General features: G+C 40.6%; 1 protein-coding gene across 4 annotated transcripts in view; it reads left to right on the plus strand.

Annotated features, from left to right (window-relative positions):
- The window catches only part of LOC109631992 (low-density lipoprotein receptor class A domain-containing protein 4), a 92,885-nt gene extending 79,245 nt beyond the window's left edge, over positions 1 to 13,640 (plus strand). For 3 of the 4 annotated variants that reach the window (XM_069537473.1, XM_069537471.1, XM_069537472.1), the window contains 3 exons: positions 142 to 296; positions 1,505 to 1,555; positions 7,991 to 13,640. In XM_069537473.1, coding sequence (XP_069393574.1) covers positions 183 to 296; positions 1,505 to 1,555; positions 7,991 to 8,575 — 750 coding nt within the window. In that variant the 5' untranslated portion in view covers positions 142 to 182 and the 3' untranslated portion in view covers positions 8,576 to 13,640. The remainder of the gene's footprint in view (positions 1 to 141; positions 297 to 1,504; positions 1,556 to 7,990) is intronic. The other variant, XM_069537474.1, reaches the window with a different exon arrangement.
- Positions 13,641 to 14,363: the final 723 nt, after the last annotated feature.

The following is a 14,363-nucleotide window of genomic DNA, read 5'->3' on the forward strand; positions in this document are numbered from 1 at the left end:
GGCAGGTGGACGGAACTTCTAATTAGCAACAGCTGCAAAAATGAGAACACAAATATCTCCTGGCGAGACATAGAAGACATTACATGAACATGAAAGACTTTTCAGGTTCTAACCCCCACCCCTCTCTCCTTTTCTCTGCAGCTGAACTGGAGTTTGTTCAGATTGTCATCATTATCCTGGTGATGACAGTGATGGTAGTGGTGATCATCTGCCTGCTCAACCACTACAAGCTCTCCACCTGGTCTTTAATTACAAGGCAGAGCCAGGCCCGCAGGCACAATCATGCGCTGCATCAGGTCAGTGTGCGCATGTCTGTTGCTCTTCACACACACACATTAATTTAGTCATTAATGGATCGTTCTGGATCATGAATCCGGATGGTTCCAGATCATGAATCCGGATTGTTCCAGTCTTTTTAACACTGATGTCCTGCTTGTGTGTGTGAGTGTAAACTCCTCACCTTGCTCCCAGGCTCAGAGGACATGACTCGCTAAAATACACAGACAGAGACAGCTAAATCTTAGGCGCATGGGTGCGATCAAGGAAAACATTTGTTACACTTCACAGATTTTTAGTTGCATATGTGACCCACATGGTTGCACTTTGGAGTCCTGGTTCTGGCAGTGCTATTCTCTCAGCATCATGTATGAAAAGACCCAAATGACCATTGTAAGCAGACTTAGCTAAGGCTGGGTGTCTGCTCCGGACTTAGTGGCCCTATTGCCTGAGCTGTGCGCCCTCTCTCTTGGACTATGGAGCTGTCAGTGGTCCCTGCGTCCATAGCCAAGTGGAATTTTATCTGTGATGCAATGTTGTTGGAATGGAAAAACTGCATTTGATTTGTTTCATTGGCATTGGCAACTCACTGTATGGGGTCTATGTTAGCAGCAAAAAAAACCTGGCCCTTATTCCCAGCATATGGTATGTAGATCTACTCACCCATAAAGGTTTGGAGTAACTTGGAGTCCTTCGGACGCTTTTAGTTCTGCACGCGATCGGCTTATATCCATTCAACGCAAGTGATTGGGGCATCCACAATACAGCCTCTAAATAATGCATTATCTGCTGCAAAACTCTTTATTTACTTTGAATCACCAGCACTAGTCCCATGTAAGTCCAAGTTGCATTGTTTACATCCCAGGCTTTCAATGGGGTGACGTCACCGAGGCGCGCAGCCGCAGCACAGCTGACGATCAGCTGTGTTTGTTTACACAAAGATTGTAGCATCAGCTTAATAGTGTCACATCGAAGATCATCCCAGACATAACAAGCAACAAAGCTGTAGTTACTGTTGATTTTAATATATTGTCATTACAATTAGACTTTTCAAAAAGATGACTTTGTCAACATTAGAAAATAAAGATGCACTTACCTAACCTTTTTGTTGGTAATACAATCATGTGAAGTCCCCCTAAAGCTCACACATAATCTTCAGATATGTGCATAAACCACTTGGGAAACTTGTAAACCTGAGTCTTTTTCCTTGTTTTGTCTCAATGTTTAGGACAGGTGTCTGTGGCCTTCAGAGCCTGGCTCTCAACAAGGTGCCTCTGAGGTAAGAAAAAAAAAACATAAGTAACCAACTTTTACCACTTATCAAACATGCCAGTATTCATGGCAACGTGTTTTCAGCTCTGTGCACTAGACAGGCTAAATCAAAAATATCAAAAACATGTCCTGACTGTGAGTGCACATTTTTTCAACTTGCACTGAAATTTTCAAGTAAATGTCCAAACATTGGCGAAAATGTCCGACTATTTTCCTCCCGATCGCCACACAGTCAGAAATGCTCCGCTGGCTTAACACTCCATCATGCACTGCTAGCTGCAGCGTGTGAGCCATGCAGCCCAGGCTTTTAACGCCACACTCCTCCATTGCCTTCTGCATATTCCGCGCATTGTCGTGGAGCACAACATGCACATTGTCTTTTTTAATTTTCCACTTATCAAACATGCAGTCAAATGCGCTAGCGATGGCTCCCGTGTGCGATCCTGCAAACTCTTGCGCATGTAAAACAGCTCTCTTCATTTCAAAGTTGTCATTAATCCACTGAGCAGTAAGGCTCAACATACTCATCTGACTTACGTCCGAGCTCCATATATCCGTAGTGAAGCTAATGTCAGTCACATTGTCCAACAATTTGTGGATATGCGTGGCCACGACTTCATACAAAGCAGGGGGGGAGACGTCGGAAAAGTAGCGCCGACTTGGTAGGGTGTAGCGGGGTTCAATATGCTCTATCAACTGCCGAAATCCTCGGTCCTCCACGATGGAAAATGGTTGGTCATCAAGAGCAATCATTTCCATTACCTTGTCGGTTATTGTCCTGGCTTTTGCGCTGTCCTTGGCAAATTTCTTGGTCTGGTCGAGTACCTGCTGTATTGGACTCCCAGCTGCAGCTGATTTCGTTTTTGCCTGCTGGCTAATGTTAGCAGCATTTTTTTCCTGCAGTTGTTTGTGTAGCTCTGGGTGGCGGTTTTTCAAATGGCATATTAAATTTGTGGTGTTGAATGACTTGACGTGGCATCCTCCTCGCATTACCTCGACTTTGCAGGTGTTGCATACTGCTTTTCGAGTGTCTTCGTTTGACACAGTGAAAAACGCCCACACCGCTGACATTTTTTCTCCTCTTCCGTTTAACATCCCACAATCCTGTGCCGCCTTTGCGTCACTGACGTGCCCAAACAAATACACATGGCCAAATCCCCCTCCCCCTCCCCCTCCCCTCCTTCTCCCGCTCCTTCACCCGACACAGCAACTAGACGGATATACATCGGTTGTGCATATCGGCCCAATTTCACTCATCGGACCGATAGGTTAAAAAATGACGAACATCGGCCGATACCGATATTAATGCCGATATATCGTGCATCCCTAAAGTGGAGTCATTTGTTACATCTCAGTAATGACAAATAGCAGGGGCGGCTGTGGCTGAGGGATAGAGCAGTCGTCCGTCAGGGGGTCGGTTTGATCCTCAGTCAAGACACTGAACCCCTAATAGTTAGTGCACTAATTGTAAGATGCTTTGGATAACAATGTCCACTAAATGTAATGTAATGTAGCGTAAGTAAGGGGTTGATTATGCTTCTAATGCACAACAGAAAGAAAACAAAAGCGCTGACACACACATAAAAGACCTGGGAGATAAGAGCTGTGTTGTCAAGAAAATCATGTGATCTCTGCAGTGTAAATACGTGATTTAATACGTTGCTTCCTGCCTCTACCTAGTGCACCACCACTTGCCTGAAAAATGTTAAAGGATTTGTTGCTGTTGTTAACGCATCCATGCTATGTTGTTCATGTATGAAAGGCAAACTCCCTGATTTTGCACTATACAATTAAAAGTGAATTGAATAAATTGAAAAATTACATATTGTAAAACTTTTGTAAATCTTTGGATATATGATTGACATTCAAAGGCAGTGTTGAAAGTATAGGCTATGAAGATGGCAAATTATACAAATGAAACTGAGGGAGAAGAGCTGAATCCACTCATTGATCTCTTTTGTGTAGTGTAGATTCACTGTATTAAAATAAATCTGTCTCTTCTAAGGTCTTCTTTTTTTCATCAGCTCGTTTTCTTGGTACTCAACATTTGTAGAACCATTCAGCAGTGACAGGAAAACTCTTGGAGCACAAATATTTTGGCATTGTAAATATTTGATCATCCAGGAATGAGAGCTTCTATGTTGCAATGGGTATAGCTGGCAATTCACTCCAAACTAAATCACAATGTGGCAAAACCCGTGAAGGTTACTGTGGCGTTTGACCACGCCACGGGGTTCCCCTCACGACAACCAGAGACAGACCAGTTCAACCATTGTGGGTTCAGCAACATCTCTTTATTAACTCCCAACGGAATATACAGAACATGGAACTTAACAGGTCCAGCACTATCTGCTGGACCTTCAGCTTCACCCAAGTCTCCCTTCCCAGCGTTCTTCTCCAGTGTGTGTTTCCCAGTGTCTCTCGAGTGTCTTGTGTTTTCCCAAGTGTCTCAGAGCGTTTCCTCTCGAGTGTCTTGTGCGTTCTTTTTCCCCCGGAGGCAGCTCTGCTGCCTCCTTTTAACGTCTGAGGATCAATCAGCTAACAGCTCTCACCTGTGCTGATTGATCCTCAGTGGTGCAGGTGAAGGTGCTCTCTCCGCCCCTTCACCTCCACAGTTACGTTTACCAGTGGGAAGAGACCCACTTGGAAAAAATTGGATCACAGAGTTTAAAGAACACTTGATCATTTAACCAAACACGTGATGAGTTGTGTGAGGTTGTGTAGGAAAGGTTGGCTGGCCAGTCTGTGCACAAATGTGGCTTTTTGTTTAGGCAAAAGGGCACATTTGCACCAAAACAAACACCCCATTGTTTTTTCATTAGAAGTCTCCCGCCAGCTAAAATTGTCATGTGTGAACAACTTAAGTAGATGAAGGAAAATACTTTTAGGTTTTGATAGAGAGAGTTAATGGTAGAAGGCAGGAAAAAAATGTCAGAGAGTAAGAGGTGCAGGAGTATCAGGGGAGGTTAATTTACAAAAACAGCGTCAACGTTAGAGCACCCAGACAGACCCAGAGAAAAAAGGAAAAGGCCATTGAAAGAAAAACATAGAGGGTGACGCAGCCAATGAGTGTGGGTGGCTGATAGATGCAGTGATAGGGTGCTGTGCAAGCATGTGTGTGTCTATGTATGTCTTGGTGTTGGCGGCAGAGGGGGTGGACAGATTTTGGTGCATCATTAATCAGCAACACCTCCCCTGACACTGTCTAGACAGCTGTCTGAGAGCTGCCCTGCTCCATTGCGCTCTCTTCCCTCTATCAGTGATACAGCTTTCTCTCCCACCCTCCCTCCCTCCCTCCCTCTATTTGTCTGGGTCTATACAACTTCTTTTTTCTCTCTCTGTCTTTCTCTCTCTAGCACTCCTTTACGCTCCTTCCTCTCCTTATCAACATGGCTATTTCTTCTCTTGTTTCTGTAATCCTTCCATCCCTCTCTTTATCTAACTTCCCCTCTTTCTCTTTCAATTGATCTCATCCTCTATTCCCCATTTTTTTCTTTTTTTTCCAGTCTGATGGTCTCACCATCCTAGCTGCCTCATCAGTGTAGGTTGACCATTAGAGCCACAGTCACAAATTGAAATGGATTCCTTCTGAAAGTGACTCAGCAATGTATTGAATTGGACAGAAATATGAGAAAGGATAATTGATGTGAAGCTCTCTGGTGAAAGCAGTGTGTTGAATATTTTACTGTAATTCAATTCAATTCAATTCAATTTTATTTATATAGCGCCAATTCATAATTTATATTATCTCAAGGCACTTTACATTTAAAGGTCAAGACCATAAAACAATATTAACATAGAGAAACCCAACAGTTCCCACAATGAGCAAGCACAGGCGACTGTGGAGAGGAAAAACTCCCTCATTAAAAGGGAGAAACCTCTGGCAGAACCAGGCTCAATGTGGGCGGTCATCTGCCTCGACCGGTTGGGGTGAGGAAAGAAAAGTAAGGGGGGAGGAAAGGAGAGATGGGTGCAAAGCGGGGGAGAGAAGAGAGAGATGAGGTGGAGAGAGAGAGACCGGGAACAATTGGGCACCAATCACTATCAGGGCTGACTATAACAATAACAATGTAGTGATCTACAACAGGATTAGATATATTAATGAATTACTGAGTTATTTTAATTAATAACAATGGTGATGGTAGTCGTTGTTGTCCTGCAGTCCCGTTGCCGGAGTTATCTGAAACAAGATAGAGAGAAGAGCCAGAGGGACTATGGGAGGACAAAGTGACACTTTGACATGATGACATGTTAAAATTAATAAATAAATAATTAAATTGTAACGTCTTTAAAGGAGGCCTATTGTGTTTGTTTTTGTTCATAAGTTTAATGGGGGCACTGCTTGAAAAGGTTTAGGGCTCCAATGTTCAGAAAATGCTTTAGTTTATTTATTCTATTAATTGCCGCAGCATCAGGAAAGTCTCACAGCCGGATTCAGCTCCTGCCTACCTTGCTAGAAAACCCAGTCTGCTCTGATTGGACAGCTGATGATGAGTTCAGGTACATCAGGACGAAGGAAGCTGTGAATAGACAACGCTGCAATTAAACACAACACTGACAATTTGGATTTTACACTTGTAATTAATTCAAAATATGTTTAACAGTTCCACTGTCCGCTGTACACCGGGAGACTTTAGCTTTGTTGTACTCTGTGTGGTGTTTTGATTTTCCAACAGCACCTGAAGGCCACCCCAAAAACTAAACTTAAAGCAATAGTATACCGAAAAATTAAAAAACACTCATCTACTCACTACTATGCTGATGGAGGGTTGGGTGAAGTGAAATCAAGCAGAGAAAACGTCTCTTTCGCTGGCTGTGCATTATGTGCAATCACTGCCAGGTTAGGAAACATTGAGGAGCGTTCCTTCCACCAACACTAGAATCATCCACATCCAAGTCATCACCTGTTGAAAGGGGACGGGGCCCGTGGTACATTGCAGGTGCTTCCATGTTTCACTTTGAGTTCTTGAGATAGTAAAAATTAAACTTAAGATCAATGCTAATTTAAGAGGATAAAAATATATATATATATATATTTATAGAGTATAGAACGAGAGGACGGCAAAAACATTAAGGGTTATATTTTAGAGCACAAAGCGCAAAATCACAATTTGCACACTGCAGGAAAAAAATATAACTTGTAATAAAGTTTGGTCAGAACTGTATGTTTAAAATCTGATATCCTGACAGCCATACAACATAAATCCTTAAATAAAATATGTACTATTTCAACTGACATATAATTGTTATCCTTATTTTTCAATTATATTGGAATAATTCATTTTAAGCCATATTTTCTGTAATCTTTAATATTTGTCTATCTTATTCCTCCCCTTCTCCCATGTATAAATCAATAAGTTATGACAATGTTTATCAGATAATATTTCAAGTAGGCTACATTGAATTGGATTATACTATCCATCCTGTTTGAATTAAATATTTTAAAGAGGATATTATTCATAAAATGTAGCAAAGTAATTGTATATTTACACAAACGTAACATTTAAGAAATTATATGAAATGACAACATTTTCTAAGCTTTGCTGTCTCTTTTTGTAATGATGGAAGTAAATAAAACTTATATTATAGCAACCACTTCTGTGATTAAAACAAGATATAGAGCAGACAATATAGGCCATGGATGTTGTGATCTACAGCAAAGGCGATCGTTGCTCAATTGGTTTGGTCAGCCCTTCTTTTTTACTGATACAAAGCCGCATGTGACGCCATCCAGTGTCACCCAAGACGCCGTAAAAAGCAACGTTCCATGAGCATACAAAGCGCTGCATATAACGCTGCTTTTTCCTTGCTTGACATAGCGCTGTAAAAACCATAAAATTAGTTGATTAAAAAGTGATGTATTCCGTCCTCAACGGCTTTTCATAGATGAACACCCTGCTGACGTTGCCCAGAAATGGACGTGTTAGAAAAATCAAGGTTGAGGCATTTCAGCAGCCTCTGGAAAGGTTTTTACTGTGGGAGAGAATAGCTCCCTCTGCTACAGACTTTGGGATTTTGAGCCAAAATCATTTGTATACATTCACACAAAACATAAACAACCCACTAGAGGACAGGGAAAGACTGAAAAAGCATAATAAGTCTCCTTTAAATAGATGATTGCTGGCACAGTGGGGGTTGCCTTTGTAGCAATAGCATCATCATCCATTGGAATGTTGGGAGTGTAGACATTGAATTCATTGTTTTACACAGAGGCAAAACATAATTTTGCAGCATTTTTTGTAGTGATTGTTTGGGGACATGCAGTTATATCTATGGATACTAAAAAAAAGCTTTCACAGGTTGCTTTATAAACTCAAAACAGAGATAATACAGTATTCTACAGTGCAAGTCAATTAAATTTCTCTCATCTCTCTCCCCCCTCCTCAATTCTTTTACCTTTCTTCTTCATCCTTTCTTCACCCTTTGTCTCTCACTTTCCCAGGTATTATACACTCCCCAGACAAGGGATCGTTTTACTGCTCCCTCCTTTATGCAGCGTGACCGATTCAGCCGCTTTCAGCCCACCTATCCCTACTTGCAGCACCAGATTGACCTTCCGCCCACCATATCGCTGTCGGATGGCGAGGAGCCCCCACCATATCAGGGACCCTGCACACTGCAGCTCCGTGACCCTGAGCAGCAGATGGAGCTCAACCGCGAGTCAGTACGGGCGCCACCGAACAGGACCATCTATGACAGTGACTTGATCGACATGGGAGGAGGTGGGAGTCTGGGTGGCATGGTAGGTGGAGGGATAGGCATGGGAGGTGGTGGTCCGAGGCCGCCCAGCAGTAACACGGGTATAAGTGCAGCCAACTCCAGCAGCCATGGATGCATAGAGGGCCCCCCACCGGCATACAATGAGGTGATGTGCCACTACCCTGGCTCTGCATTCTTTCTACACCAGCACAGCAATAACCCAAGGTTGGGGGTAGCAGGGAGCAGTACGATCCCACAGCAGAGCCAATCAGAAAGCACAATAGTACCTACAAAGGCCAAAGACAGCCAGCCAGAGGACCTGTTGTGAATAAAGGGCCAGCAAAGGAGGCTTGGCCACCCACCCCAGACGGAGATATTCCTTTCCACTTCACCCCTGATTATCAATAAGTGGTCTTGCTCTCTGTCTCCCAGATGTCCTCCTTCCCCACTTTCATGCACAAATAAATATCAACTTTAGCTAAAACTAAACAAGGAATGTGAGGAACCAACAGTTAAAGCAGGATATATGTACTGCGTGAAGACTTTTTTTCTCTTCAACATATAAGAAAAGAAATATACTGCTAGCATAGATTGAAACCATTTGCTTTGTTTGTCCCTTCGGGTGATGGATCCATCTTTGGGAACTGAAAATTATGATTTTCACATTTGTTTTCTATTTTTTAATTTGATTCTTTTCTTTCCTCTTTTTCCGACCTGTACACAAAGCGAGAGCTTAGGTGAGAATTAAGGACATGCAGAGACCACAACAAAACCAGAGCCTCACATACGCAAACCTTAGTGCCAAGGTTCATAAGGAAACAAAGCAAAAGGTGGAAATTACTCATAATGACATTGAAAACACAAACAAGAAAAGTTGCACTATCCTTTTGCTGTTAACGTGAAGAGGGAAACTATGGTATGTGATGTATCATTCTGATGTTTTTGTTTAGTTTAGTTTTTTGTTTTTTTTCTCGGGGTTTTATTTTGTCCTTTATATGAATTGACTTACTGAACTTATGCTCCAAAGGAGCAAAAAACTAAAACCAACCACAAGTATTATAAGCTTAAATCCTTCCTTTGAAGACCACAAGAAATGCTTGTACCCAGCCTATGACATCTCTGTCGGCTGACACTACAGGCACAGCGAGACTTAGTAAGAGAATAACCTTGTAGTGCTTCATGTCTTAGTACACTTCAGCTTCATGGGGATGGAATCTGCTGTGTAACCAGCTGCTGGTTGGACAAAACATTTCTGGATTTGAAGATGGCTTTCCTGAGCCAGAGTAAACTCAAAGATCGATGAGACCTGCTTGGTGAGACCCAACATGCCATACCAACACGTGGTTAATCTGGCCAGCTGGTTGGATATCAACCAAACCCAAAATATCTGTCTGTCCAGCAGCCTGGTCATAGCAGATATGTCTTTTCTCAACCCTGTCCTGACCTCTGAGCACTTGACACTTCCTCTTTCCAGTTTCCTGCATCTATAACTCCCCCTACCCCCTTGACCTCCTCTCCTCTCATCGTGGCATGTGTTATCTGCCGACATCCACATTGAAACTCGAACCTTGCCGCCATAACAACATAAACACAAAACAACAAAAAGAAAAAAGTTACTTCAAGTCCTTTATGTCACAAAAAACAAGACGTCACAAAGTGAAGATTCCTGTTTGCATGGCAATCTGGTTTTAGATGAAAATTGTCAGAGGTTAAAGTTAAAAGGGCTATGGGAGGGATTGTTTTGGTAAAAAACCTTTTTATGAAAATCTAGCCATTTTCTCTACTCATCATTGCCTTCTCTGCTCTTTTTTGTTTCTTGCACTCTTTACCCCTCTGCCCCAACCCCCAAAATACATCCCAGCTTTATAACAGTGTTCATCATCCAGTCTTTTCATCCATGCATAGAAAAGGTGCGTGCAAATGATGAGAGGTCCACTGAAGCCCTTTAAAGCAGACTGGAGTGGAATCCTTGTTTGGCAGTGTGCTTTTGCTGTCTTCTCTGTATCTGCTTCTCTTTGTCTGGTTGCGTGTGTGTGTGTGTGTGTTCTTGTTGGTCAAACCTTTCAACAACACAGAAAAGCACTTAATTCTTCTGCAGGAGCCATGTGTGTGTGTGTGCATGAAAGCATGATTTATTAATCAACTTTGAGTTTAGCGAGTCAAGGACATATTACTTATTATTTGGCACTGTCCATGTTAACCATTATCAATTAAGCTTTCATTAGAATTCAGTTGAGTGTCTCTTCAAAAAAATCATAGATGCACTATGGTTATTAATGTAGGATGGAAGTGACCTCAGTGTAAAAGTTTAAACAAAGGGCACTCAGTCTTCCCACAGGCTCACTTAAAGCTGCACAGTAAAAACAATGTAAACTTATCAAACTGCAGCTGTAGAGACGGAGACTACTTAAACAGGAACAAAACATAAGAACTAAATCTTGAGGAAACTAGAAAATTAGAGGAGAAGGCTAGTGTTTTATTCTAAATGTCAACAAATCTCATGAAAACGCAAAGTAAGCTTAACTTTTGGTGACTTCTGTGCGCTGCCTGTGGCTATCAACCCCAGGACCATTGATTCTTACTGAAGACTTTTAATGCTATTAACTTGTGATCCACTTCCTGAAACAGGTGGGTTTCAATCCGATCCCCACATATACTGTACAACCACCTTTTTCACTTCATAAAATCCAATGTCAAGCACAAATCATAAAGGTACATTAATTTGTTATCATTTGAATTTAATACATGCTGCGGGTAAAAACAGCACATATCTCAGTTTACTCCAAAGGTGTTTCCATAATAATGGAGATGAGGAAAAAGTATTTAGTCAGTGCCTGATTCTGTTATCGTGTGTGTGTGTGTGTATGTGTGTGTGTGTATGTGTGTGTGTGTGTTACTACGTCACTGCTGCTATTGTTCTTGCTGCTACTGCTACTATTGTTGCTTCTGTTGCTTCTTATGTCCCTCCCCTAGTTCCCTCACTTATAATTGAGAGAAATCTGACTGTCTGCAGTAAAATGCACAAGTATTGAGAGTATCTTTCAGAACATTTTGTTAAACAGATAGGTCTGGGAGAAGAGACCCAACACTTGCCCTTTGTCTAAACAGACCTTCTTTCTTCCATCACTTTTCTTCCTTCATTCTGTTTTCTCAGCTTTTTCTAAATTAAATTTTATGTTTTCTACGAGGAGGTTTGCTTGTTACTATTATGTGAATAAATAAGGTGCCTAATGTTCATGTTTGAGAAGACCACACCTTGGTGAAACTACTGCTTGGAATCCTTATAGGTGCTTAATGTGAGGGCTGACCGTCAGCCTGTCTGGCAGACTGGAACAAACACTTGAGAGGGAGGGTTGGTTAAGATTACCAAAAAAATATAATTTCCATCTCTTTGTAAAGCAGTTCCAGTGCTGACATGATTTCTTGGAGTGTGGAGTGCTTTTCCAAAATTTCTTATTCACTTCTCAAGCTCCTCCATGATTAAAGACTGAATCTTACCACAGAACCAGTACTCTGTGTGTATGTTTGTGTGTGTGTTTGTGTTTCCACGTCAACAGAATAACAACCAGCAGCTCACCCTTGAACATTTTTTTAATCTCTAAATTGTGACCAGATTTACTAACAATGTTTACAAAGCATGTTTCCATTGTGCCGGACAGGAGTGGTGGTTCCCAGTGAAGCAGCTTAAGCCATTTCATTCAGTAACAGGCCACGTGTGGAGCAAACATTGGAACCCACTTGCACTCAAAAAGCTCCCACCTTCGTTGTGCCTCACTTCTAACGGTGCTTTTTTCAGTAGTCTGTCTTTCTTTGTGTTTATTTGTAAGGTGCTGTATATAACTTGAATATATTATGCACATATCCTACCCAATGGGTAGAAACCACAAATAAATTTGTGAATAATGTAATATAATGTATAGACAATATAAGTATTTTAAGAAGGCAGCATCAAATTTGTAAACGCCTACATTAAAAAAAACTTACTTTGTCTTTTTTAATGAGAAAACATGGTTTGCAAGTTATGCTTAGAATATGGTTGTTTCACAAATACAAACATAATATTTAGCTATGAATGATAATGTGTTGTGATAAGGATAACATCTTGTTTGAGCAAGTTGTTGAGAAATTATATTTTTCACTTAAAATAAAAAATTTGATTCCTCTTCTGAGAACAAGCAGTCATAGTGCTTGGCTTCATGGGTACTTTACTGTCACCACCATTGATTAAAAGATATGTAGTTCTATTACACAGAAAACATAATATCACACACATGGATTCGTTTTTATATCACACCTTCAGCAAGTGTTTCAGGTTAATTTCAACTCAATTTGTTAATTGTGGCTACAAAATGCAAACGCTCTTGAGTTTTGGAGCTAACGGCAGTTCCTAAAACAGAAGCCTACATGTCCCTTATTCATTGATCTTAATGATGTTTGTAGTTCATTTCAGCTGTAGTCTTGTACGTCTGCCAAAGTATAAAGGTAGAACACACTCAGAACTACTACAAATGTAGCTGGATGTTGGGCTATACAGAAAGCATTTCAGCTGTTCAGCATTGGGATTGTTAATGTTTTAATACATGATTACTGAACAGAAAAGTAAAATGTGTATTTCCCATGAGTGAAGAATGCCTTTTTAACCATCATTGACATTTTTTCTCTTCTTTTAAATCTTTTTTCTACATTGCCTTATTATATTTGGCACATTATATTGAAACAAGAATGATGTTTAATCTGCAATCATTTATTTACAGTATGTACCGAAAACAATGTCTCTGTAGAGTAACAGCAGAGCATGTTCATTCTTACCTACAGACGATGTACATAGCAAAACACCATTTCCTCTTCAAAGCACCAAATAAGAGGCAGCTGTGTAGTTATTATTTGGAACAAGTAATTTTGGTTAGAGCTTGGCTATGTTCCTCTGAATAGACCTGTTCTTTTCTGTTTTCTGCACTAGCTGGAAGAACTAGCTTGGACTCAGAAGTCTTTACTCAAATGCTGACAAGTAGCTGTTTTTACTGTTTCAGATAACAATAACAACAATTATGATAACAAAGATAGAATCTCAACAGTTTGGTATTACCATAGGGCTGCTTCCATTATTGGTTTTGTAACATCAGTTTGCTTAATTTACAAATATAATTATTCTCAGTCTCCCCTTCTCCCTCTGTGCTCAGCCACAGAAATAAAATTGTGTTTTTGCTCTTTTTATTTATGCAATTGTGATGTAATAGGGTTTAGGCCTAAGGTCTGTTATTGCAATACTTTTACAGAAAAAAAAGAAGAAAAATCAAAATATTTTGCTCTAAGTGCTGTTGTAGTTAAAGATTTTATGCTTGTACTTATGCTGTAGTTAAACTGCAGCATAATGAATAAAACTTAAAAAGTGATTACTTTGCTGGTCTCCCTGTATATATTTTTCTCCCTTAGCCCTATTTGGATACATCACTGGAGTCAGCACAAGCAGTGACGCCACTCAGCTCTTGATCTCTCCTTTGATGCAGCCAGATACGATTGAAGGCAGATCAGCAATTTATCTGGCTTGTTAGCCTGGTTTCTGTGTTATTTGATTATGCAGGTTGAGACCAGGATATGTAAAGCAAGGAGGACAATCAGAGTAGCATTCTCTCAGAGTTATCACAGAGAGATGGTCAGGGATTAACTGTCTGCTGTAAATGAGATGACTCTGACTAAAATAACAGCCTAATGTAGATTTCATAGTCAGAAATATGAGTATTGCTAGTGCAGCTCTGATAGGCTTACTTCTCTATAAAAATCTTAAGATATTCATCATGCAAATTTGGAATACTTTCTTGTGCCCTTGTATGTATAGTGGTAACAACTATTATTATTATTATTAGTAGTAGTAATTTACATGAATTGTTGTTGCTATTTTTAATTACATCTTTACACTCTTGTTGTTTTCATTATAACTAATCGAAGCTAAAACCTAATGGTGCACAACGGTTCCTGCTCTCTCTCCCTCTCCTCTCTCCCCCTCACCTTTCCCTTCCCCCTCTTTTTGCACTATTTTGTATAGTTTTTAACATTTTCTTTTCCTGTAAACATGTTTATTTTTATTGTTATATTTTATTTCTTTTTTACTAAATGTA

Source organism: Paralichthys olivaceus, chromosome 13, assembly GCF_024713975.1.
Source record: "Paralichthys olivaceus isolate ysfri-2021 chromosome 13, ASM2471397v2, whole genome shotgun sequence".
NCBI classification, from domain to species: domain Eukaryota; kingdom Metazoa; phylum Chordata; class Actinopteri; order Pleuronectiformes; family Paralichthyidae; genus Paralichthys; species Paralichthys olivaceus.